This window comes from Dermacentor silvarum, chromosome 5 (genome assembly GCF_013339745.2).
Source record: "Dermacentor silvarum isolate Dsil-2018 chromosome 5, BIME_Dsil_1.4, whole genome shotgun sequence".
In the NCBI taxonomy this organism is placed as follows: domain Eukaryota; kingdom Metazoa; phylum Arthropoda; class Arachnida; order Ixodida; family Ixodidae; genus Dermacentor; species Dermacentor silvarum.
This window is the reverse complement of record NC_051158.1, coordinates 24706333-24734297: the sequence shown is the minus strand read 5'-3', so window position 1 is coordinate 24734297 and position 27965 is coordinate 24706333. Positions and strand designations below refer to the sequence as shown.

The 27965-nt window shown below is 46.8% G+C and overlaps 1 protein-coding gene across 4 annotated transcripts in view; it reads right to left on the bottom strand.

The window, feature by feature from the left end:
• LOC119453101 (epsin-2) overlaps nt 1–26872 on the bottom strand; it is a 39512-nt gene extending 12640 nt beyond the window's left edge. Inside the window, exons 1-8 of one of the 4 annotated variants that reach the window (XM_037715098.2) lie at nt 26774–26872; nt 20860–21263; nt 16607–17397; nt 8997–9224; nt 5888–5942; nt 4750–4936; nt 1987–2179; nt 1037–1133 (exon numbers count right to left, since the gene is read on the bottom strand). In XM_037715098.2, coding sequence (XP_037571026.1) covers nt 1037–1133; nt 1987–2179; nt 4750–4936; nt 5888–5942; nt 8997–9224; nt 16607–16882 — 1036 coding nt within the window. In that variant the 5' untranslated portion in view covers nt 16883–17397; nt 20860–21263; nt 26774–26872. Of the gene's footprint in view, nt 1–1036; nt 1134–1986; nt 2180–4749; nt 4937–5887; nt 5943–8996; nt 9225–16606; nt 17398–20859; nt 21264–24414; nt 24511–26773 lie in introns of those variants that run through there. The other 3 variants (XM_049667543.1, XM_049667542.1, XM_049667544.1) reach the window with 3 other exon arrangements.
• Between the last annotated feature and the right edge of the window lie 1093 nt (nt 26873–27965).

Sequence of the window (27965 nt, the reverse complement as noted above, 5' to 3'; positions counted from 1 at the left end):
CTAGAAGCAAGGCGTAGAGAGTGGCACGCTCAGAGCCCTGGCAGTACAAATGAAGTAGCTTTGCCACGATATCGTCGCTCAGGCGCTTCCAGGGCGACTGCAGAAGTGGCACCTTGCGCTCTCTCCAGCGTTCCAGTGCGCGTGCGGTTGAATCGAGCGAATGAGCAGGCTGGCAGGCAAAAAGACAACGCGCGTGCGCGGTACATACTCTCGAACTTAGGCGCGCAGCCGTCAGAAGGCGCAGCGATACAGTTTCGTCGCCGCTCTCGTGGTCTCTATACTTTTGCACTCGACTGTACATTTCAATGCGTGCCACCAACTGCCTATCCATACCGTGGCGACGGTGCTGCCACCTATAGCTCGATCTCGCGGCTAATACAGGTCAAATCCCAATAATATCAACTCAAAGGGGCCCGAAAATTTGTTTGGATTAAACAGAGTTAAAATTAAATGTAGCTCATGAAATGGAGAATTTACATAAATCGCTCCGTTAGGCAGCGTATATGCACTACGCTAACACACGAGCGACGAGTACCAAAAATGTGGCTTCACGGCAGCGTGGCACGTGTTGCCGTGAAGCCACATCTCAAGGCAAAATTTTCGTTGACAGTACCCGCACCTAGACTTTACCGTCACATTTCAAAATTTTTGGTGTGGGTTATATGCGCCAAATTACAGTACTGGCAACAGGAGACTGAAGCAGCAGTCAGCTGCTCCCATCGTGTGAGTTGCATCACCCCATGAGTTAGCGCACTACTGAGAGCAGGGTCGGCGGTGCAATATGTTCGAATTCACCATCGCAAATGCTAACGCATTCAAATTATCGGGCGTTTCCGCACAGTGAAATACACATAAATTTTGACAGGACCACGATGTCAGTTAAATAAACCGGAAGTTCGAATTAACGAGATCCCAATATCTTTCTTTGACATGTGACGAAGCCTCTAGCCTTCAAAGCATTGCCTACCAAGAATGAAACGGGGTTAGCACATTGCATACAGCACCGTAACGAGGCCCTCGCCAAAAGAGTGCATACCTGGCTTGGAAGTAGGCGACTGCCAAGGGTCGCCTGGTTGACCAGCCGTGTTCGGACGACTGCTTGTGGGTGATGACCATGGGTCTGGAGCAGCAGCCTGGTTCGCGAGAGATGGAAAAAGAGACAGCCACACTTTGGAAAATGATTCTGTCTACCAGCCATGCCACTTACATTCAGTCATTTACTTTACCCTCAGGGCCGACAAGAAGCGTTAAGGACGGCAGGGCTTAAGAGCTAGCTTTAACTCAGGGCCTACTCATATACAGGCAAACGTCATTATAACAAAACAGATTGGTAGGCTAGTTGATATTGCATGTTAGTAGCTTTTAGCGCAAAGAAGCGCATGACATAAGAGAAGGTACAAAGGAAGAGTTGTGTCCTGTGTGCCTTCTCTCGTGTAGTGCGTTTCATTGTGGTAAAGAATATTAACATCTCATTATAACGTAATGATAGATATAACAAAGTGAAATTCCCTTTGAAATCCCGATAGAGATTCATACTGCAGTAGAGTCAATGCCCAATTTTTCGGACATGCCTGATAATTAGGACGCTTTCGTGGGACCACCAAGTACCCCATAGAGCTAATGTAGAAGGAACGTCTGAAATTTTGAACGCCAAAGCTCTGTGTCGTCCAATTTTTTTAAGGCTTTTGTCCCGTGACTGCAGATCCTGAAACGGCATTAATTCAAGCCCCCACTGCGGCCATTTTGATTATCTCCCAGCCTCGAACCAGGGTTATCAACACTTCATCTGCAGCTATCCAAACACCATCCTAAAAATATATACCTATTTCGCAACCTTTTGATCTCCAAGACCCATGAGGGTCTTAGAGAGGCACAAAAAAGACACGTACAGCACTGTATCGCTGATGCACTGCAGCCATCACTGTATTTATCCGTTTTCTCTTTACGTTCTTTCATCCTCTGCTACCACTTTCGAATTCTGCCCACCTGTGCACCGTCGTAGAGCGGCATGCCCCAGGGATCCGTCACCGACGGGGGCTCGGCCCCACTGGGGCCCCCCGTGGCCCCCAGGCTGAGACCCAGCAGGTCGTCGAGGCCCGACGCAGCCTGGTGGTGCGACGAAGACGGGCCAGCACCCGCCGAGGAGGAGGAAGTCGCCCCGTTGTGCAATGTCGCTGTGCTGCGAGTGTGGCAAGGACCAGGTAAGGAACAAGCGCCCTCGCACTCCGAAAGAAAGGATTAGGAACGAAAGGAAATGCTTACAGTTCAGGGTGTCGAAGCACATATTGCATGTGCATTTCGAGCGAGAAACTGTGGAGTCAATGAACAGAGAGACAGATTTGAACGGGCACAAAATAGAAGTTGCTATGGGTATTGAGCTTGATGTACATCCCCATTTTAACCATTATATTCCGACAATGCCGCAGTGCTGCTGGGAACATTCTTTTATCTGGCACAGCCACACGCTATTCTGGGCGCCACAGACAAGAAATGTGTGTACACTAACCACTCGGAACAGTTTGTCCCTCCAATGCATTTAGGGCCCCGCAATGTCTTCCTGTGTGAACAGTGGCCTTGACCAAGTGCTGCTCCTAGAACGTGTATGTGTTCATGCACGCTGTGTTCATGCATGCTACGTCTGCATGTCTTAATGAAAATCATTAATGTAAAGTAGCTATCGAAAAAAAAAATTGCTATATTCCTACAGCAACTGTTCTTATCATTCAATTGATTGTTTACACTCCCATTCCTTGTATAAAGTGACCTGCCCGTGTAATTCTGTTTCAGAGTTCCTTGCATGATAATAACACTCCCTTTTGAATCCTATTTTGGCCTTTTCTAATCCCTTTATGCAATACCCTGTCAGGTATTTAGGGTATCTAAATTCATACAAAATAACTTCGTTTCTAGCTCTATCTTGAACATGTGGCAAAGTAAGCCTATCAGTGTCCATTATAGTATACACATTAGTACAAAATTACTCTGGTGATGCAATCCTCTGCTACTGTGGGAAGGACAAATAGTACACGGATTTCTCGCATCTTCGTGCTTGCGGTTTCAGACATTACTGCGTCTTTTGATGTGCTAGCATTAGATCGCTCATGCACGCATAACCCCGCAGTGTCCGTCAGTTACCATGTGGCTAGAGGCAGGATGAAAGAGTGGCGAGGTGGATGGAAATGTCTGCTGTCACAAGTGGAGATGGGGAATAAAGGAGGGAGAGGGTGACCTGACGTGACACCTTGGGAGGAGGGGTGAGGGCGGAATTGCACTGTGACGGACTTGACAGATCGACTGTGGCATTTTACAGGTTCAGACGCGTCTTGTGAAGACACGCGTCTTTGAAGAATTTAAAATGGATGCAGTTCTGTCAACAAGCGGTATAGAAAGTCATGCCGAGGAATGCTGCCACGCACCATGGTTGCTTAGTGGCTATGGTACTGCGCTGCTAAGCACGAGGTCGCGAGATCGAATCCCGGTGAGGAGGGTGAAATGCAGAAACGCCCCTGTGCCGTGCATTGGGTGCACGTTAAAGATCCCCAGGTGGTCAAAATTCATCCATCACTGCGGAGTGCCTCATAATCTGATCGTGGTTCTGGCACGCGAAACCCCAGAATTTAGTTTTAGGAACGTTGCCGAAAGACAAAGATCAAGAATTTGTACGAAAGTGAACGTATGCAACTGATGCAAAGTGGAACATTAGGCGTGAAGTGACATGTCTCAAGCGTCATTAAGGAGCCTTGCGACGTTCTTCAGGCATCTTGTAGTCACTCGAGTCTTGCAAAAGGTTAACGCTAATGCATTTCCATCTGATCAACGAATGGATCGGCTATATTTTATTCGCCATGCATCATCTTTCTGTATTTCCAAGCAATCGTACTATTCTAAACGTACGAAAGCAGCAAGTCTTCAGTAGGGTAGAAACTTGCACTGGCTGGTGTAGCAGAGTGAAGAGAGCGACCCACACACTGCGACCCACAACGCAATCTGTGTGTTGCTCTTTTCCGTGCACTTTGTCCGAGCGCTGGTCCTCCAGAATTTGAACTAAGCAGAAAGTCTCTGCGCAGATTCATAATCCTTGTGCATGCCTTTATAATGCAACATTTTGCTCAAAATTGTCAATTTGTGAAGCCACAAAGTCGCTTGGGGCCATAAAAAAAAAAAGTATGTTTAGGCAGATCCATATTCTACTTATTGCCACACTGGCCGAGCTACCACACCTGCAGCCCCTGCAGACGCTAGTGCTCGATTTCACTCTAGCAATTTTTGTAAAAAATTATGAAGGAACAACCCCGGTTGCTATCCAAGAATGCATTTATCATGCTTCCGGGAGGAGATTATTTGGGGCACAAGTTGCAGTATTTGTTATGGGTGGCACTTCTTTCACCACCGTGCCTTATCCATATGTGGAGACAACCGGTACTTCAAGTGCCGCTTTGTGAAGGACCAGTTCCGAACATCGTGCAGCCTCTGCAACTGCCTGTGGTCCCACCGCACAAATTTTTAGCTGCACTATCTTCGTGATCGGCCCACGAAAACGGGTCAGACATTCACAAGAAATCGTTGCGAGTTCCTAAAGCATGCTAAACGCATTAAAACCATATGCATTACAGAGTGTCTATCTCTATCTGCCGAGCGTTTGGAAATTCCAGAACTCAAGAAGAGCCGCTGTGGCTTTTTTTTTTTGTTTTCTCTCTGGTCTGGCCATCTCGGGGGAGGGAAAAGGCCTGAGGGGGTCCGGCAACTCACGTGTGTTGAGACTCGCTGATGGCCATCTGGAGCCGCAGGTCGTCGTGCTTGCGGAGCCGCTCTTCCTGCTCCGCCTCCTCTTTGCTCATGGCCAGCGCCAGCTGCAGCTGCAGCTCCTCCTCACCCGCCGTCTGGGGCCGGGCACACTCCAGCTCTGAGGAGAGGCCGCTCGCTCCATCACCCTCGCCTATGAGCCACACACACACACGTCCCGTCAAACGAGCCGTCCAACTATGGGGACAAAACTAATCGGTAATTTTACGTGCTCACTCCAGCTACGAGGTCAATTCTTATCTCATTTGGTTCTTTATTTATGCAAATTTCTGAACTAATTTGCAATAGTTTCTTCCGATTTCACTAAGCGGCGTATCAACGGCTTCAGCACGATCCATGAAATCCAATGAATGTTGACCTCATAGCTCTGTCTACGAAGTCGACAAAGCCCGACAAATTTTGTACCCTGGTACAATAGTTGCAAGACCTTAAAGTCGACGCAGAGACGTACACTTTTCAAAGTGTCAACTTCGAAGTCCTGCAACTCTCGCATATATAGGCCACGCTGGCAACGCCAAGTACTGTACATACACGGTTATCAGACCACATTCACAAGAATTTACAATATTTTACAAGAAGAGGTGGCTAGGCAAGACACTAACTTCTGGAGTCCGGTGCACCATATCATGCACTGGTGATGTACTAATCTATCCCCACAAACCGACTTAATATTGTTACGGAGCATTTGGAAAAGACCGCACGTAAAAGGAAGTTGAAGAAGCGGCCGGCCATTTACTGTAACTGCAAGCACATCACCCTGCACGTTGACCATTGCACCTTTGCTGGTAAATATAGCTTGTATATGCGTTTGTGCTTTAAACCTACTTTTCATGACATTTCTGACAATACTTTTCTTTTGCATCCCCTTCACACAGCTCATGACGAAATCAACTCCTCTTTTTTCCTACACACTGGTCTGGGCAGCACAGTGCAATACATTTGACGTGCCTTGCTTTCAGAGATTGTCAATCCCATTTTCTGCTTTTACACCTCCTCACAAATGGCTATAAGACATTTTGAGTAAAAGATAAAACAAAACAAAAAAGACCTTTACAAGTTTTGCAACCCTGAGAGATGTCCTCACCTCTGGGTGACGTCGCGTCAGAGTTGTAAGAGTCTCGCCGACTGGAGCTGCCATACTGAAAATCGAAGAAGCAAAATAGATTGTAGACAAAGTAAAATTATGATAAAGCTAACGCACGACAACTCATTTCTTTTAGCACAACAATGAGTAGACATGGAAAATTAACAGAAGAAATGTCCATGCAAGAACTTCAACAAATGCACAAACAAATTTTTTAATTACAATGCTAGTTGCAACAGATTAGCTTAATTTAAAGTGTACTGAATCAGCAACTTGCACTGTGGATTACATCTGTACCATCGCTTACATGTGTTCAGAAAAACTGCCTTTGCCAACATATAATTGTGCTGCTGAACGCAGTGCGCAAAATGTCACACATAGGTCCACTATGACTAAATGTTCCTGTATGCACAGTCTACAAGGTTGCAATGTCCGATTTTGTTGCTAGGCGCTTGAGGAAACTGCCACTGACAATCTAGGCAACTGCCTGGAAAAAGCATGTTGGTCTGGTCTATAGACGAACTGCAGAACGTGACGTAGAGAAGATGCAAAGGCACCTATCGGATAAGAGACGATAAAAATCGCAGCTACCACGCTGATTTTGTGCAACACGGAAGTGAGTATAGTCATTTTTTTTTTTTTAGCGAATAAAGGAATGCTGATATACACAAGTATGTCTGAAAAGTATGTGACCATGAACCCGAAAAAAAGAGAAGAGACGTCTCGTAAACCTTTTCAAAGTAGTTATCCCACTGCTTCTACAGGTCTCGCATTTCGCAAGACAGTCCTGCAACTTCTTCTCGGGAAGAGGCACTACGGCAGCTTCGCGCTGAGCTCGACGTCCTACCTCTAAAGTTTCAAAGCACTGTACTTTCAGAGTGCCTTTTTATTTGTGGGAACAGCCAAAAGTCGCATGGAGTTATGTGCTCGAGTAAGGTGCCTCATGAACGACCAAAATGGTGTACTGTGTCAAAAATCAGAGACAATCACATGAGCTGCCTGAACAGGGGCGTAATCCTGAGGGCAGGTCTTTGAAGTCCTCTGTCAATTTCTGGGCACAAACTTTGCAGGCACCTGCAGCGTACCAAAATAGTCCTTAAAATGGCCTTCACAGCACCTTTGGTTGCTATCCACTAGCTGTCAACCGAGGATGCCTCAATATCAAAGTTCGCACTTCGACAACAATTGCATCATTATTGCTCGTCGAAGGCCTCCCAAAGTGTGGCTCGCTCTTGACAGATGCATAGCCTTCCTTGAAGCAGTTGTACCACACTTTTATCTGCCTCAAGCCCATACCATCCTCTCCCAAACACTATTCGTAACTTTCCCATTGATCCTGCATTATAGTCTAGTAGTACCAAGCTTCACGCAGAACTATAGTGCAATATCTTCGTTTAATTCACTCTGCCACTTTTGGCCACGTAGAATCCCCGCTGAGGCCAGTCAACAGTACTCAACTGCTCCTGTACAACAAGGTGCAACTTAAGGTAATGCCACTTTAATTAAAAGGTAAACAGATCAAGGACTCTCCTTGTACGATGTGCAGTACGGCCAACCTGTGCCCTGTAGCTTCCCTAAAATAAAGAAAGCTTGTTGCTTTTCAGACAGCCCATGTAGTAAGCATATGGTTTTTTTCCTGATCCAATCGATAATTCCACATTTGGTTAATTTGAACATTTTATCCGCTCCCACAAAATCCCGCAAGATTTTACTGTACGACGAACTGGCAACAAGCAGTTGGACCAGTTTGACAGGGTTCATACCAAAGGGAACCTAATGTAGGAAAGATCTGGAGAAGAGATAAAGAGGAGAAGCGATCTGCACAGCGACGCGAAGAGCAAAGAGAGTCAGTGTAAAACAAAAATAGGCGCTTCTGCATTGCACAGGCGGCCACAATGCAACTGTTGTTGCGGGCGACAGGTGTAGGAGCCCACGCTGCGACGTTGCACAAGTGTGCGCATCGAAACTTGCACTGAACGCACTCTCCGTCACTGTCACTGCGCCTTTGGAAAAGTGCCAACGTCGTACAGAGGGGCACATAGCAACGTCACCACTGCACGGAATATTGACAACGAATTCCCTTCAGATGCACATGCACACACAACCGCTTTGATAGACAAGGCTGAATTGAGAGCCTCAAGGACCACGTGCTTCCAATGGAATGAGAAAAAAGAATAAGGATTCCAAGGGCTTGACTTTTAGTTGAGCATTACTATACGAAGGACAGGCAGTGAAGCCAGAGAAAGCACGCAAGAAGTGCTGTTTAACTGAAATGTAGAAATGATAATGTAAGGGGAAATGAAAAAGGACAAAATGATACCTTGCTGCCAGGAAGCAGTCGAACACACACCTTCCGCATTACACACATGCAGTGCTTCACTAATCAAGCTATCGCGGCAACCATTTTTCCAACCACTCCCTCGGGTATTTGTGTACGCGAATGAGCTTAGTCCTGGTATTCTTCAGGTACTAAGGGAAGCCTGCAGTTAAAGACACTGCCTTGGCCATGACCAATGCTGGCTAACACTTCCAGAGCTAATCTTGCACGCAAACAGTACCTAAGAAAGCGGACCAAAGGATAGCTGCCGAGGTGGCGGCTAGATTGGTGAAGCGGCGCACACGTAATGTGGAATGTATCGGTTAAGCTCCCACCCCAGTGGAAAGTTGTCTCTTCGTCAACTTTCATTTTCCTTTACCTTATCATTTCCACAGTCCAATTAAACAACTTCCCCTATGCTGAGAGTCCAATGCTACTGCACTTCGAAAAAACACGGCCTGAATAGCATGCACCGCGGTCAGAACTCAATTTATTTTATTTTATTTAAAAATACCTTACAGGCCTCAATTGAGGCATTGAGTGAGGGGGGGCAGTACATAGAAAACACACAGAAAATACATAGAATATTTGGCATACATGAAACAGTAGCAATTGACATAACCAGATCCTCAACCGGAGTACTAACGCGACATAGTGATATACCAGTAAACACAGCGACATGACGGTACCGTCGCTACAACAAGGTGGAAGAACGTAGTGTATTACGAAAAAACTGCCTGTAAAGCGATATTTCGAACAAGGCAATCTGGTCACAACGAGGGTTCACTGTACCTTGGCCAAAGCCTCGGACCCGACGCGGGCCGTGGCCTGTGCGAAGCGCTCCTTGGCCTTGAGGGCGCGGGTGCGCTCGGCGCGCAGCCGCTCGTCGTCCTTGAGCAGGGCCACCAGCTGCTTGGACTTCTCCCTAACGTTCACCCCCTGGTCCTTGTTGTCCTCCGTGTGCTGGAAGTCCTTCAGCGTCTGGATCGCAAAGATGTTCTCCTTGCACTGCTGGCTCACCTGCAACGTGCAGCAGCGGGGGAGAGAGAGAGAGCAGGGTGCGGAATGCCGTCAGTCCATGCACAGTCGGAAGTGCAGTCCCACCAATGCAACCAACGACTGCAGCTTTAAAAAGAATTAGCAGTTTCTTTTGAAAGGCGAAGCATTGGTAGCAATCAATGATGACAACACAAGTACGTGAGGGAAGCGAAGTGGGCAACGGCAATGACAGGGCAGCTGCACGATCACTCCGAACCAGTGTTGCCAATTCGGTGGTTTTCCAGCTAAATTTGGGGGTTTCTTGCGCTGCCCTAGTGGGAAAGTTTGTTCTCTTGCGGCCGGCAGGTTTCTTGGCTGTTTTCTTGCTGCTTTTATGGCAGTACAAAGCTGCATGTGTCGCAAACATGCCACTTATCTATGCCCCTTTTGGAATTGAGGGAATTACCATCATCATCCAAAAACGGCATGCTTTGCATTTCTACTCTGCATTTCTTTTGTCCCTACTGTGTGAGCTGGTCTCCGAACAAATAATAAATGTTGCTTCAGTTACAAGCTGCCCAATCAGAATGTTCTCAAGAAAAGCATGATGGAGGTCTATAGGGTCGGCGATGGCACCGACACTAGACCCAGCCACACCAGCGAATAAATGCACAAAGTGAAAGAACGCATGACCGTACGAAGATGAAACAGAGGACACTTTTCTGTACTTTTATTCTCTGCCCCAGTAATTCGACCTGTTTTCTGGCTAGTAATTTTAGTTCACGGAATCATCTTTGTTTTTTCTAATTTTTTTTACCTTTGTTTCGCAATACGTTTCAGCACTTCACAGTCACACACAAAAAGCGCTTATTAATATTGATTATTTATATATTTTATTCCATTATGAATGAAAAGAAAAAGACCTCTGTGTCCAGTGCAATTTTTCTTTTCGGCTGTTTTTTACGTAGATGAAATAAAACACATTTTGAATGTGTGACTATGACTGTTGTCCGCAGTCAGAGTACTTTAGCGAATATTGGGTGCTCGTATTGCGGGTACTAGAGGTTCTTGGGGTATTGACTAGCGGGGTTTGTTATTTCTAGTTGCCAACACTGCTCTGAACATGGAGAGTGACCCATTAGCGAAGGGCATCACAGCAGACAGGTAAAAGATACTCAAAAAAAGTATCTAAGTACTAACTACTAGGCCATCAAGTTTACTCAGTAGAGTAAAAAATACCCCGATTCCACAGGTATTCGAATAGAGTACAAAATAGCAAGAAAATTGTTTTTTGTTACTTTCAGGATAATTTCAAAGTACCAAACACTGGAAAAATAAAAAGTTCTGCACCGTTGAACTGCCTTATATTTTCAAACAAAGCAAAGAGCCGAATTACCAACAGCACTTAGTTATTTTTCATTTGGTTCCTTAGTTTTTTTTTGTTTTTTTTGTTACTGGGTTGTCAAAAACATTCCAACCTTCCTCACCTCCCTTTTCTTTCATTATTTTGTTTATATACTTATTCTTTTTTTTCCCAGGAGCACCGATTTCCTGCCGCTACTTTTATTCTCTCTTTCAGAGAGACAATAGTTCATTGACCTTCAGTGGAGCCGATAATCCCTCCTCCTCCTCCTCTCCCCCCCCCCCTTGTTCAGGCCCCTTCCACGAAAAGAGGAACGGCACTGCCTAACATTCCTCCACCGACATTCAGTAGCACATCATCTTTCTTTTCAATTCCACCCCCTCGCCTTACGCTCTCTCCCCTTTAGGAGAAACATACCTATATATACTGTGCCAATGAGAGCATATGTTGCCTTGAAAAAGACAAGTCCACTAGTCAAAACGTTGGCTCCTGCTTTCACCTTGTTCCCGTTTAGTTCATCGTCTTGAACTTTCATCTCCCGCCTTCCCCGTGTTTTCCCTTATATTATGCATGTCATAGGTTTCCATGTTTCTTTACAGTTCTTTACAAGAGTCCCGTTGGGGAGCATCTTATCTAAGACGCATGAAAGTGATGAATCCACTATCAGGCTAATGTTTTTTTCTATTATACTGCTCTTTACAAAGGTTTCGAGGTTCATGCATGCAATCAGCGTAGGACTTCGTCACAATCAATGATGGTCGCGGGTTCATTTCCTAGCTGAGGCGCCAGCGATGGGAGTGGAATACGAAGACTACTCATGCACTTATAGATGCACATTTAAATACTCCAGTCGGTTGAGCAGGCCTCTACGACTACCCTCATATCCCACTGTGCATTTTCTGAAAGTTAAACTTACAAAAAAAAATGAAAGGCCTCCAGCATTGCTACAGGCAATGTCGTGGAAGCCCACCCACACACCCACGACCTCCAGTTACGCAGCCAACGAACACCTGTGCCTGGATACACAGGAGACACGGCAATGCAGGTGTTGGACGTGAAGCACATCCAGTGGGGCGCATACGCTTCAGCATGCACAAAGAAGGCCGCAGTGGCAGTTATTCCACACATTCCAGAGGAAGCCTTAGCTTGTGCCCAAATCCACCTTCATCCTCTTGAAGCGAGCGTCAAAAAAAACCAAAACACGAGACAAGAGGGACAAAAAGGACAAAGCAAGTGTCATCCTTTCTGAGCATTTTTTTGTCTTTTTTCACTTTTTTTTGTGACTGCTTTTAAAATTTCAAAATTTTACCAACTCCCCCCACACCCCTCGAACTCAGCTTTGAAATAAACCTGCGTAAAATTTGTTCTCAATGAGTTCTCAAAACAAAAAAAAATGCACTTCTGTAAAGATGCCCCAAGAGTACTCTTCAAATGGAGAAATTTGACATATTATACCTTCGCGTGCGCCTGCTCGGATGCAACGACTGTGCCTATTTTCTGAAAACCAGTTGTCATGTCATTGCTGTTATGTTTCAATAATTTTTCATCCTGCTCAGGATGTTTGAATTCAGTCTCTAACTGCGTGACCTCCTCTTGTATATATACATCTCTTCTAATTCTTAATTCTTACCTCATTTATTGACATGAATAAACTGATTCCAAAGTGCGATTGCAAGCAAACTCCATTACATACCACCGCCCAGAAAATGCCAGTTTTTCCTCTTCTAAAGACACTTATACCAATTTAGGCTGATAGGGCATTCTTTCAAAGCTCTATTCTCGCACATTTTTTTGTTAAGACTAATTAATAGAGGAGAGAATGGCGGCAACGCGATTAACTTGCAAGTAATTTCTTGCATATCAGTCATTGTGGGCAAGTAAATGTTCTTGAAACTTGCGAAGTTTCCTTGGCTTCTTTAGAATGCAACGTCCTTGAAGTCATGGCGACCTTGTGCAGAAACTTTTCTGACTGATTATTAATTTATTATTACAGTACAACTTTTTTTTTTTAACTGCCCATCTAGAGAAAGAGTGACACATATTTTCGAAGTTGTACCATCTCTACCTTGCCAGTAAATGGCAACTAACAAGCACGACCGTTGGGAAACACAAGACATTTTTATTTCACATTAAGGTTAGCGTCAAGATGCCGCACCTCACCCGTCTTCCAACATTATCGCGACATCACACAGAGCAAAATTCACTAAGTAACGTTAGGGCTACTGGTATCACAATCTTGCTCATAAAAAACTGTGATACACGCATTTCTTGCAGCCGCGCTCGCATGGCAGCCACTGCAATCATCACAGGAATAAAGCGAGTCAGTCTTTCGTGGCATCAAGAAGCATCTGCTGCCCAGGTTCCGAAACAGGTTCGTAGAAACAAGTATTACAGCAAATTCAACCCCGTTAAGGCCACTTCAACCACAAATGTGCACCCCCCCCCGCCCCTTAGTTAATGCCTACGGGCCCCTTAAGGTGAACTAAAGTAAAGTGAAATTATTTCGGGTGCTCTGGCCTAAAATCTTTAATGCACTGCACTGCTGTGCCAGACGAGAAAGGTTCGATCCAGCCATTGGTCACGCATTTCTCTGCAGCAATGGAGGTACCTACTTTGAGGTATCTATTAGAAAGCTCGAGGTGCGGTGAGAATATATGGAAGCTCGTCGCAGAGTGCACGAAATTGCAAGAGAGATACGAAGTATAGAAACGTCGCTTCGATAAACGAGTGTGTGCAAGGTCGCCTGCGATGCACGCGTGCACAGGCTGTTGAGACATCACAATGATCACGTTCTAAGCATGCGATAACTCGGGAATCTCGAGAGCTGGGAAGACATCACAATAATTACGTGCTAAGCATGCGATGACATACTTAAGAGAGTTAGCAGTGCTGAGCGCTGGTCTAATTTTTTTCGTATTTGTTTCTCTGGGGTTTTAGAGAGCTTGGCCTTTCATTTAACACAAAAATATGACGCCAGCGCTCCTTTAGCCACAAAAGAACCTTTCGTTGTTTCCTAGAGTAACGGAAAATAAAGATTCATAATTAAACATAATTGCACAGAAGTTCATACTAAAGGTAAGTTTATCCCCTTCGGGTGTGAATTACAATGGCTTGTCTATAAATCTGCTAAAATTAAAACTTTATTCAAGGCGGTTGACACTCCACTGCAAGAAAGTGAACGTGGTGGGATGTTGCTTTGTGCATTTTATAATGAGCCACGGTACTTACAGAGTAATCAAATGTACATTTATTTTGCAATCGGTTACATTGCATAATGTAACAGTGCAATGTAGCCATTGCACTGTTTCCTGCTGAGAACAGTGTTCTCAGCAGGAAACAGACTGGCAGGAAATGCGGTGTGCAGGAAAGGACGCCTGCGATGCCCATAGCAAACCCATAGTGCTTATAGCGAGAAAATTCTTGGAGCCTAGGAACAAGTCCAGTTGACAGGAAAAGGAAACTTATGCGGATGTCGGCGCACTTTTTTGGCCCAAGAGGCTTTTTACTGCATTGAATGCGCGATGCGGGGAGCCGTATCTACCCTTTAGTGGACCGGTCCTTTGCAAAAGGGCAAAGGTGCTCGTTACGAAGCTCAACGTCCCCCGACTACACTTGTACGACAAGCTGGCTCAACATCACAGACATCATCGCATTTACTCACTTGGAATGCTTGTTATTGCCCATCCCCTTATTGCCCATCAAAATTTTTTTGTTCCAATTACGCGGGCACTAGTGCGAGCATTATGATTAAACACGGTGTACTTTGAGCAATGAAAAAAATTATTTGAATTTGCTTCTTTGGCACAGTTTTTCTTAAATTCAACCTTTCGGGATAATTCAACCAAATCTTCATGTCCCGCAAGGTCGCATCATTGGGGGGGGGTCTGTATTCTTTCACCAGTGTTGCCAGAACCCGGCAGGTCAAACATCTCGTCAAACATGGCATTGCCTACAGCAAAGTGGTCTGTAACAATACGCAGCAAACTGAAGTGAAATCCAGTCACACTGTGTATGCAGGGGGTTCAGTTCCACCGGAACTTCAATGACAGTTGCTTTTTCATTGCCACCACTGGACACGACTTACAAAAACAAATCGCCTATACGAATGTGTACACAGCACCTGAAGGGGTTATCTATCATGAAGATAGCAGTGTGAAAGACGCAACACGAACAAGAGAAGCACACGGGACAGGTGCTTGACAGTCTGACAGGTGCCCGACTGTCCGCACCTGTCCTGCATTGTTCTCCACTCTGTGTTGCGTCTTTCACACCGCCATCATCATGATGCAACCATACCAGCTTGCCCCCTTGTCCGTCTATCTAGTAACAGGTCATTAGGAGAGCTAGTTTGCAAACCTGCGATGCAGTGAACAAAACCATTAGACCAGTCACATTTAGAAGGCAATTAACCCAGAGGGCACCTGGACCGGGGGAAAAAAAAAAAATTAAACCGCCCCCACAATGCAACACACATTTGGTAGCCTGTCCACACAGTGTCGAGACAATAAAGATATTCATTTCTTGGCCACCGTGGCTGCATTTTAATGTGGGCGAAATGCAAAAATAATCGTGTACTTAGAGGGTCACTAAAGGGAAATATTAAGTCAACGTGGAATGTTAAAATACGATCACAGAAACCTCGAAACAGTTGTTTCGTACCAAGCAAAATACTTATTTTATGAAAACATTGCGTCTGAAGCGTCCGCGTACCACTAGCGCCGTTCAAATCGCCCACCCTCCTGAGCGAGGAGTGGTGACGTCATGGTCTCATAGTGACGTTGTGCCGCCGGTGAGTAAAACGCCGCCCGCAGACGGCGCTACAGCTTTTTTGCGGAAAACGCAGACGCGTGGCCAGAAACAGAGCCAGGACAGAGCCTACAGCAGTGCGAAAGCGGAAGGAAAAGCGTGCGCCGAACTGTAAGCATCATGATCGTCGACGCTCGTCGCAATGGACCTTGTTGAGGACACTGACAACGGCACATTAGCTCGCCGATGCTGGATTCGATTTCAGCGATTTAAGCTCCGATGAGCGTGACATGCTGCTGGGGGCTCGCGCTGCCGGCGTCGTTGCGTACTACAACGGCGGCCTCGGCACCGGCTTTTCCGAGCGCGAAAGCAGCAAGGACTCCAGCAGTGCGACGTCGGGCGACGAATCTGGTTACCGTCTGGACGTGGCATTCTCTGCTGCTTGCAAATTCAAGTGCGAGTTCAGCGAGCCAGTAACACCACAGAACAGCTATGTAACACCTGCGCAGCACTACGCGATAACGGGACTACTGAAACTCGAAAGCAAGCAGCGGAGAGTCGAGCGAAAACGACACCTTTACACCACCCCATGTCGTTAAAAAGAGTAACGCCAAAAAGTTATTTTTCCTAAGAATCTAACAGAAGTAGGAAAGTAGCATTCTCTTCCATCTTATAATCCAACGAAATGATCTTTTTAATCTGAGTATTGAGTACTAGTGAGCCAATTTTTTTTATGAGTGCCTTCGTCATCGGGTAAGTACCTGAATGTACCTGGGGAGTCTCTTATCGTGTGTCCTGCATTTACCTAAATTTCTGGATTACTAAAGCTCTGTTCGCGATTATATTGATACCTTAGACGTTCTAGAGCATTACTCTATCACTTTGGCTTGACTTTTTATTTGCCTTTGGTGTCCCTTTAAGTTAGGTGCCCGTTAGGTTAGCTTAGGTTCTAGGTGGTTGAAATTAATCCCGAGTACACAACTCCAGTGTCCCTCATAACCAACTAGTGCCATTACTGGCAAACTAAAACCCAACAATTTAATTTAATGTAACAAGACAGAACAGATAACCTCTGTTACAGAATAACGACCTCGGCGCGTGATAAAGCTAAAACAATGTCTCGCATGTTCTGCAGCTCCGAATTTCAGCCACATCGAGTGACACTAGCATGCATCCGAATTTCGGTACAAGAGGGTTCCTGCAGCCCATACTTACTGGAATGAGACCAGTACAGTTGGGAATCAAACCCACAACCTAGAGGGCTCAGCAGTGTAAATTCCACAGCCACCGCACACAACCAGGCGCAAGTGCTCACCTTCTCGGAGCCGGTCTTGATGAGGTACTCCAGCAGCACCAGGGCCTTGTAGACGTGCCGCCAGTTCTTGCCGTGGTCGTTTAGCCGCTTCCAGATCATCTGCATGATCTCGGTGAAGGCCACCACATTGTACGACAGGTCAGCTATCTCGCCCATCAGGGTCGAGGGCGGCCCCCAGGGGTCGTTGGAGGTCGCCTCGCGCACCTTAACCTGGGCGTCCGAATAGTTCCGCACCACATTCTTCACGTTGCGCCTGAGGCCGTGGACGTTCATCATGAGCACGAAAGAGGCGCAGCACAGCAGCTGCCGCGGGTCGTTCTTAGGCACGGTAGCTGCCTCGGCAGGCGTCGGCCGCTAACGCGGGCAGGGCGACTATGCGCCGCCGCTGCTGAGTCGGTTGCCGGCAGACGACGCGCGCTCGCAGGGGGAGCCTCCAACGCGACGGTCGGGCTTGGCGTGCGACCGAGCGTGGTGCTGCGTTGCTGACCAACTCGGGCTACCGTTGCTGTGGTACACCTCCTCGGATTTCTGCTGTTCCTTGCGGTGGTGACGGGTTGTCGGGTGCGGACCAACGCTGCTGCTTACGACGGAGGAATCGGCACACTTTAGAGATGGTGGAGTTGTCCAGAAGACGGCAAGTCCAAAGGGGGTGGACGCGATTTCTGCCGCGTCTAGAAGGCGGCGGACGGAGCGTGGACGACGATTCAAAGTATGGCACGCATTAAAACTGGTGGTGCCCGTCTCAAGGTCTTGATGGCAGAGGGTGGTGGGGGGGAGCGGGCTCACGTTTGCTGGGCAAGAAAAAAATGTAACAAGAAAAATTTAGTTAAGCAAGCTCGATGCCAAACTGTATGGGCTCACATAACAGCCCCCCCACGCTACTTTTTCATTTATTTCAAATACCGCCAAGGTCAAAAGATGTTATAGAGGGGAGCAGTTACTATGACAGACTGCATAAAACAATTGGTAGTTCCTGCTTATACAATATCAGCAATGAGAAAATAATGCAGATAACTAACAAATACTAGTTAATGAAATACAACAGAAAACATATATTTAAACATAAGTACATTTTAATACTATGTCATACGCCAATACATTGTACACATCACATGCATAATATAAAATGTATTTCCACGAACATTAAAACATCATGCATTCTAATACCGACACCCTGTGCAATGTTGACGGGTCACTTATACATGGATCAGTTACATTTTAGCTCAAGATTTGTTCACTAAATACAGCACTTCAGTGATTTTCAGTGAAAGTTCAAAGCCTTTTCCAAGACACTGCAATCACTCCTCTCTTGTGCTGAATGCAACGCATCATACAGCGGAGGGCCTAATATCGATGTCTGCACCTCTGTGAGGCCCGGCTTTGTTTCCCTGCCCCACTATCTGGTCTGTCGGGCTGATAAAAAAAAAAAGGCTGCCTGTTATCTATCATGTGTGTCACATGCGTCACAGGCCCTGCCCACCACTCATTCATCCTCCAACTTTAGCTGAGGCATCACAGCTCCTGAATGCTCTAATCTAATCTGGCACATAGGAGTGTTTGAGCACTCACTGAGACTATGTTCAATAAGAGCACAATCTAGAGATGAAAGCTTGCGGCATTCGGGCTAATTGGAATAGGATTGGAGCGAAATAGCACTCCGTAGTTCTAGGTGATCGGAAAATGTGAAAAAAAAAAGAAAATTAATGAAAAGTGCTATAATGTTTTATGTTTATTTCATGAATAAACACAAGGGAAGCATGCGCAAGAAAGGCCCATGGACACAATACCATGCGTAGATCATGAAAAAGGTTTTAGAAGAGCATGGAGTAGTGAAGGGTGGACTGCTGGACATTTCCCGTCAACTTCCACTCGTGGAAACAACCGAGCGACGTGTGTACATGCTCCGGAGTTTGCTAGCCACACGCATTTAAAAGAGCTAGCTATCAAATGACAGCGCACACGGGGACCATGCTTTCCTAAAAGCATGAAATAAACCGCTTGGTGGAAGCACTGTTTCATTCACATTAATTGTTTTCCTGTTGTCCCATCTCCCAAAACTATGCCACACTGCTTCGAAACCTCGAGCAGGAATCTGATAACCCCTTCAGGTCACGGTGTACACATTAGCGAATGCGACTTATTCTTGCCTTTTCTGTGCATTTTTGGCAAAGAATAGACCCCAAAAAATTAGGCTTAGGGTAAATTGAATGTTCTGCTTACCTCAAGTACCTTCATTTTACTTCAGAGGGAAATCTATCGCTACCGAAGGTCGCTTCGGAGAAGGCACTACAGCGTTTGAACGGAGGTGTGACGTGGGGCGTTCCTGTAGCAATTGCAAATTAATTTGTTTGCTTTTCTAGTAATACCTGCAACCAATAATTAACTTGTGCAAATAATTTGCGCTAGTGATACAATTTCTTTTCATGAAGAAGCACATCATTACGAGTGCGCAATAATGAGATATTTAATCACTCTGTAATTATGGTGACTCATAAAATGCAGAATAACCGCGTGGACTGGTGGCACCATCCCTACTGCCCTCCATTCCCTCGCGCCATCCCAAGCTTTCAATACGCATCTCTCAGCTTCAACAGTGCTTCAAGCAGAAAGATTGGCCATCTTGGATAGAGCTAATTAGATCCGTGAGGTACCCTTCTTACAGAATTTACCACATGAACGTGAGCAGTGTTTCTTTCTTCAGTGACTGTTTTTCACCCGTTAACCACTGTTATAAAGTCTTTACTCCCCGCAAGACGACTGCGTGTATCGAACTTTCCCAAATGTTGTCGCCGATTCTGTAGAAGAAGTGTCTTGTCTAACCAGAATCAGAATTTATTATTAAAGGTTAGGACATATTACAAGTGTTTAGTATACAGAAGGAGCTCCCATAGACAAAGACCAGGTTGCATGCTTGCAAGCATGGTTGCATGCATGGTTGCAACCAGGTTGCATGCTTCGAGAGAGCAGTGCCGTACGTTCTCACACGAACATGAGCACCAGCGCAATTACGCTGCAATGTACAATGAGTCACGTATAAGTAGCCGACACTCTTGTCCGGGAGATCAGATTTCGGCGACCTACAACTGTGCTTGCCGCTATGGTTGTGCGTTGAGTGGCACTTGTGTTTTCTGGGCACGAGTTCGCCCAACAAAGCATTAAATTCGTGACTCACAGTTTTGTCGTACTGTCTGGTTCTTCACCACCACTACAACGTGCCCGTATCGCCTGTCACCGGTGACCAGTACCAGGTGTCACAACCAAATTATCTCGTTCAAGCCTTTTCATAAGTTATGCCGCCACCCCGCTTTACATAAACAGCTAGTCCTTCCCCTGCAGTACTTTTCGCATACATTAAGATTAAATCACACTCGGTGTTCCACCATTGTCAGACTACTCCATTTTCTAACTCTTACCTACTGCACACATCAAACATCTGGAATTACCTCCCTGCATCAGTCACGACTAATCTAGAACACTATTAATCCTTGAATGCCCCAGCTAACATTGTATAGCAAGGGAATAATCATTCTATATCTTATGTTTCATTTGCTAACGTTTGTGTAATAATTAACATTTGTGATTTCCTACTCTCACAGCTAATATTGTATAAGCAGGAAGTGCCAAATGTTGCACCCCCCGCCTGGTCCTGTATTAACCCTTTCAGATGCCAATTAGTTGCGTTGATTGAAAACTTACTTTCAGCGCATTTCTTACATCTTCAGAATCATAAAAAGCTCACAGCTGCAGAACAGATTAACAGTTTTCAGTTCTTTAGTGCGTTTTGTCAAGCTTACAGAATGTGGACGCTCCAAGCGAAAACTCAATGCAGGAACATCAGATTTACGAACATCAACTTCATGTCTACCAGGTTTGAAAAGCCCCTATCCAGCCACTCGAAAAATTATGAGTGCTGCAACACATTGTGAAAAACAATGAAAGACGTGAACCCGCTACATACAATGACATACTCACCCACCAAGCAACATACCCAACCATCAACCTTCATACCCGTTTTACTAAAACTTAAATTTGCCCTGTGCAATTCAATCTTGCAGCACTATTTCAATCAGAAGCGTTTCAAGATGTACGGGACACATTTTAAATATCCTTACTTTAATCAATGCTTTTGCTGTTGATGCACTATCTTGGTATACACAACTGTGTACAGTGCGTCTGAAAGGGTTAACCACTACAATTCTGGAATGTCACTCGGCCTCGAGGGTACTTGAAGTAAGTAAGTCTGTCACACTTACCTTCGTCTCAAAAAGCACCAATCCTGGACATGGGATCCCTCAGCAGATGGCTCAGAAGCAAGACTGTTGCCTTGCTCGGTGTTCCCAGCAGCACTTCGTGCTGGCAAAAGGACACGACTGCACAAATTTGGGGGGTGTGGGGGGGCCGCACCTGCACTCAACAGTTCGGGGGCTGGCGTGGCGCTGGATCTCGCGCCCGAAAACGCCGCAGCCTGGCTTCCGAAATTTTGACCGGCTACGAGACGGTGGGGGGGAAGGTCACGGATGTGAATGGTGGGGGACGAGGGGTCGCCGTCAACTGTACGGCCGGGACAGCATGTCACGCGACGACGACCGGGCGGCGACACGGGGGAAGGTGGAGCGTCAGCGACACGAAGCGCAGTGGTAGCCTGGCAGAAAACAACCTGCGCGACACAGTGCAAAGGAGTGGTCACAGGAAGCACGTTTCAGACGAAGTCACTTGGCAACACACTCTGTAGGTTGTTTCTGTGTGCTACAGCAGCACTTCGAGGACGTTCAGGTAAAACAGTAACCAAGCTTTACTGGGAGCTCAAGTCAATAATAGGAGGCTCCAATGGCAATAATGAAGCCCCACTAACATTATTCGACCCGCTTATTAAAGCATACGAGGCCTTATGTATGTTAAATGCAAACACCTTACAAAGATTACAGTATTTGCCACTAGGGCCACCTCTAATATAACTTCCAGAAAAAATGCAAAAGCAGGGGTGGTGCCACCTGGTGTCAAACCTGTCCAAGACAATCCATCAGCCCCAACGTGTTCTTTCTACGCAAATTCATTGTGTCAGGCTTGCAGTCGCCAGCACTGCTGCACAATCTGTCAAAAATTGGGGGAGGGGGCTGTCCTTTTATTACTTGCGATTAAGGTTTATGAGAGGAAGCACAGACTTAATTTATCACTTACATTACTTGTGATCAAAGTAAATGAGAGTACAGCCAATACGACAATTTATACAGGAAAGGAAGCGACAAGTTATTATCCAGAATCCATAAACACTATGTACAGCCTCCCGCATCTTTAGCTATTAGCTATATCGCGCGAGAACACTATAATATGATCGTACGTCGTCCTGAAGGGAACATCGCATTAGACTACTCTTGCACAGGTGAGTGCTTGGTGCACTTAAGAGCACTTCTGCCGGTCTCGCTGATTATCGCTGCTTAAAGGCGCTAAAATGAAGCACGTATGGTCGCTCGCGTGATATAGCTAAAAATGCGGGAGGCCGTACACTCGGCTCCCCAAATAACATACATTAGCATAGCCTACACTAGCCACAAAAACAATGCACACAGCGCGTGCAGCAAGGAGAACACTATTCTAAAAGTATTCATTCACACGGTACAGTTTCAAAGCCATCTCGCACTAGCTTAGTAGCCCTGCCACAACAATCTGAAGTGGCCAGTTGATTATGCTGCAAGACATAAGCAATGTTTGGCACAAACCATTTTGATGCACTCGTCCAAGGTTTCTGCTCCGTCTCCCCCACATTGAGCAATACGGCAAAAGCTGCGCATCACATCAGCCAACCATAAACATAAATTAACCTGCCACGTTGGCTCCATAGCTAAGATATTCTGTTACCATGCTCGAGGCCAATGGTTCGATTCTGATACCATTGTGACCACATTTTAGAACGGGGGCAGGTGGCAAGAACACCCATGTACCGAGCTTTGGATTAAAACAACGCTAGGGGAGTCTAAGTTAACCCGTGTGACACTCCTCCACCATGACGCGTCTGCACTCTGTCTCACCAACTTCACGCAGCACAATGAAGGTTAGGGCTCGTGCAAGCTAATCGAAACAGAGAGCCAGTGAGGAGTGAAAAGGGCTCGTGCAATGTGCACTGCCAATCCTTCCACGAAGCATTAGCACAAAGTCGGCTTCGCACAGAGGGCGACCAGCGGCGGACAACGGTGGAGCCCTTGCTCTGGTTTGCTAACGCAACCCGTAGCTTTCACTGCACTTGCACGGAGTTGGCGAGGTGAAGTAAAGACTCCGCGTTTCTTCGGAATGTGAAGTCCCGTGGATCACTTGATCAATCGCATATCTGCATGTCTCGTCCATTGTTTGCCGCTAATCCTCCAGTGAACAATGCTGGCCCAACGGAGACGTCACGGCAACACAAAGCGGCGCACGACGGGAAAGCCCTCCTCCTGTTATTGAGGCCCGTGCTAGACTCTACTCGTGCAGCCAGTTCTCTCCTGCCTTACGCTAGCCGTACACTTCCCCGCGCTGTGCAGAGTTGGTGAGGTGAAGTCGCACAGGCCATTAACGTAAAAAGAACTCCATTCTCTCACCTAAACTCATGTTTCATAACGTAGCTCTATCAGTTGCCAAATGCGACAAAGATGCTGGACAAAAAAAGCCTGCCTTCACGCGGAAGTGGCCAGTGAGCTGTCACTCCGGGACAGCATCAGCTGCAATACGACGTGACAGTTTAACTGTGCGCGTGCCTGTCACTCCCAGCTGCTCTTTAGGTCACGGATCACGCTACCTTGTTTTGCAAGAGTACAACTGCTTGCTTGACAACCAAAAATACCCTTCGCATTTACACCAGAACAACGCGACTATCCGGAGTCACTAGAGAGGTCGCATTCAATGCATGCTCCATGGACTAGCATCGTATTCACGTGGACACTGCACGCTTCATTTATGCTTTTCTTTACCACAACAGAAAAAAGCTTTCGTTATAACCCCATGGAAGAAAAGCACAAGTTTGTCCCTGCACAATCAGTGAAACCAAAGATACTAATCCTTGCCTACTGTAGACACTGACATAGCATAAAGGGAGTTAGGCTAAAAAGGCTATTCCCTTCAATAAGAATTGCCAGAAAGCATACTCTACAATGGCAACTCAAGTTGGTGACCACACAACCAGAAAGTGTGCAGAACCTCAAGCACATTCACTGTGTCATAACTTTTCCAAGTCCCGATTCCTGCGCAGGATGATCCAGTGGAGGCATGAAGCATCAAATTCCTCTGGTGCATTGTGACACACCATTGAGCAAATTTTTCCAAGCTCCAGGAAGAAGGTGCAACAACATGTCGAATCAGAGGCAACAAATAATTTTTTCCCATCGACCGATTTCCAGCAAAAATGTCGCTTCGTGCGACAGGAGAAAGCCCTGCACAGCCACACAGGAGGAATAACTGCCGTGACCCATGCTATAGCGAACATGTTAAGAGCATGGCGTGTTTGGTAACTGCACCCGGCAAAACCTGCCTTAGAGTTGAGAGATACTACTGTAGTCAAGTAGAAACATGGAACAGCCCCATGCCAAAAAAAAAAAAAAAAAGCAGTAAGCCACAGCATAAACAACACGCACTTCGTGACATCAGAACGCATATAGTGACTGCAGCAAATACCCAGAAGCCAATGATGCCCCGAAAAGCATACCCGGGCTGATAAACACGTTTGAAACACACGCGAAACTGCAATCCGGTCGAACAGGAGGTCGCGCCTACCCGTCGATAAGACTTATCTTGATCAACTCTGGTATATCTCGGTTTTACTCTAATTTACGCATACGTACTACAATAGCTGGCGCACGGCTTCTGTCCACTATTGGCTGACGCAAATACCGCACATCGTTCTGCTGCGTCGAGCACCATATAGAACGACCGTCAAACACCGAGCACACAGCTTGACGGAAAAAGGCAGTAAAACGAACCATCGCAAGCTTCCGTTCCGCTCGTTTAAAGTTACAAAAAAAAAAAAAATGAACAAGAAACTGAGCGAGAGAGCGTGAAAAGAAGAGGGGAAAGAAATTGGCAGCAGTAGTGATAAGCGATACTCGAACCTTTCCACACGACGTCTGCGTCACGTTTCTTTATCGTCTGCTGCGGCGCGCTCGCATTAATGGGACTCGCGCATACCACCACGGCCAAACGCGATATATGAAACACCGACGTCACCGGCTTCCCGAAAGGCCTGAAAAAAACTTCCTCTCCGATGTCGAATGACTAACGCAACAGCCCTTCGGCACAACCGCAACACCCCACAAGGATGTTCTCTACATTTATTTGTAACTGTCGACTGCGGCGGCAGAACTTCGACCTGAGCGAAACTTTTTTTATTACTTTTTTTTTTCTCCCGCGGTTAGCGACACATGCGGAATCCAATTACGTGACGACGCGCCGTCCGCAACTATAATTGAGGAGCAAAAAGATAAAAAGCTAGTGGAGCTTGCGGCCCCCAAATGGGTGAACAAAGAGACGATACAGAATCGGCAACTAATATACGACAGGAAAAAATGAAACAGGGCCACCGAGCTTCCTGATACGCTCACCCGTTTCCACCGCTCAGTTCTCGACACTTTTTTTGTCCTCAAACGGCGATCCTGTGAGATTATTTTATTGCGTGGCTAACCGCCACCCCAGACTCGTCCCTCGCGAACATAATCGGGACGTTGAGGCGCTGACTCGAGCTACCCTCCGTGATCGTCTGCATTCGTAGTGTTTTGATAGCGTCCAGAAAACAAAAAGTGCAACACAAACTTCATCGATAGCAGCAGCAGTGTCATACCGAACGTTTAGTAAAACCCAGTTTCGTCTGCAGGTGCAGACACTGTCGCGTTCAGCGAAACACCATCCTACGACGTGTCACCCTGCCTTCCCCGATTTTTTTTATTTTTTTTTTTTCCTGCTTACGTAGCAGGACCGAAGCCCCTCACGACACCGCCCGGGGAAGTCAACAAGCATCGATTTGACATTCCGACCGCGCCGACAAGACACGGGGGGTTCTCGCTCTGGCTACGACTACGCGCGGTTAGGTCGCCCGTCCGCCCGCCCCGTGAGGCTTGTTCGTTCCTCTGACGACGTCGGGGGATCCAGAGACCGTCGTGACGGTCGCAGATTACAGCAACATCTGCTGCGGAGCGCCCCTATCTGACCCTGTAGTTGTTCACCGCGAGGTTAAAAAACGGGCATTCCTCCAAGAGTAATAAACAAGCGAGCGGCATAGCTCGGACTGGGGAAAGGAGACGCGGAAACAGAAAGAGTACAGAGGGAACAAGTCACGATGATTTTCTTGCGAGCGGTCCGATATCCGACGGTATGGCGATGAAAAAGAAAGAAAAGTGCACAAAACATTATCGGTCTTTCACGTTCTCCGGCCCTTTTTTTTTTTTTACGCACCTGCCTGGTCGACAGATACGACGCCGTAGTAGTAGTAGTGGATAGAATGCGGTTGCGCCCGAAACTTGGCTTACGACCCACGGAAGGCACACGCCTACACTGTTGCAATTAGCGAATTCGCGTCGATCGAGGTGGTTGACTTTGCGGAGTAGGCAGGCAGCCAGCCACAGGCGGGCGCGACTCGAAGCTGGCGAACGAATCAACCCCGAGCCCCGTCGGTTTCTCGGAAGCGGCCTGCGCGGCTTCACTTCTCACGGGGGTGGCAAAGTCACACGGCCTCGCTTGCACAAGACGCCTCATCCTTGTGCATGCAAAAGTAACGCACAAACAACGCAAGCCCACCAACGGGACTCTTTCGGGGTGTATCTAGCCACCGTCGATCCAGCCTCCTAGCTCTAGCTGAACGACGGCTGTCGTTTGCGCTCAACATACTCAATGCTGGCCGCGCGCAACAATCGTTAACGTAGCCGTACGCCAGGCCGCACGGCACGGGGAAATCTCCGGCTGTCATTCGTAGAAGCGTGAGTCGGGTTCGCGAGAGAGGAGTCTTTTAAAGGGGGAGCCCCCCAGTCGCCGATAGGCCTAGCCGAAACAGCAAACGTCACTCGCGCGGATGGCCAAGGCGAAATATGACAGGCGGTCAGCAAGACGTGAAGAAGGTTCGGGGACGACGCGAGACAGCCGAGAAGATCCCGATCGCGCAACACGCTAGCGTAAGTGGGAAAAAATTGAAGCATAAGCGGAACACAAACTTACATTTGATCAGTTGACCCATCCAGCGGAAGTCGGCTGCGGATGGATCTTTACGCAGGCGAGCAACAAACCGGATGCCTCTGCCAAAGCGGTCGGTGATGATGATAGTGATGGCACTCGGACTACATTCTAGCCACTGTACTCCAAGGAGGATACATGCTGTACTCAGACTCTCGTGTTTCTCGCCAGTCGACATGCGCAGTATTGCTTGCAGAAATTAGCTGTCAGTTAATGCTAGAAGCCAGAGAACGCCTATAGTTGGAGTAGATTCAAAACTTTGCTTCTAATTTACCTGTAATTGGGACTTGTTACCAGCGGACAGATGCACGTCGTCTGCCGATTTAATTAATTGGTTCTCATTAGCTCAAATATTAACTCGTTATTTAACACTCGATATTGCCAATGTACTCCTTGAAAGGGTTTTGTGTCCCAAATTGTGCATGTTGTCTTTATTCCATGTTTGCTTATTTCTACCAAATTTGGCGATGCCCCCAGCGCCAGTGAAAGTGCCAAATCTGAGAATTCAATATTTCATTAGGTGGTGTCCAAATCACATACGTCCAAACTATGGTGCACAAATCCACACCGCATAGAATGGCGCCCTCTAAATTTAAAACGTGGGTCTTATAGGCTATGCTTTTGCCGGTTCAAATCGCCGGACGCGATTGCGGGAGCCGGAAACACGTCATAGACATCGGGTTTTGGACTCCACCTACCTGCTCCTGAAATCAGTTTCTGGGCCGACCGCAGCGAATTTTCGGCGGCAGAGGTAAGGCAAAGGCACGTGGCTTAATTATGGTGTTCGATTTGATTGGCTGGGCATAAAGAGGACATTAGAGGAAAAGCTCCCCATAGCGTCCATGCATTGAAATCAGCGCAAGGGCGCCGCCATGTTGCTACTCTGTGCAGGCGCAGACAACCAGTGAGACGAGACACACAAACAATACGATCCCGAGCCTCCCTCAGTAGTATGGTGGTGCCATGTTCAGGCACCGTAAATTTTACATCAAAATTTCACATAGAGCTAGTATACCAAAGGCACCGCCATGTTCCTACGACTCATTTTACAACAAATGTGGACCCTGTGCCGTCGTTGTCGGACTTCGTTAAAAAGGGCCACGTGACCTAGCTAGCGGGAGAGGGAAGAAAAAGAAGTAGTAGAGTAGAGGTTGTGGTAAGGAAAATATGCATGTTT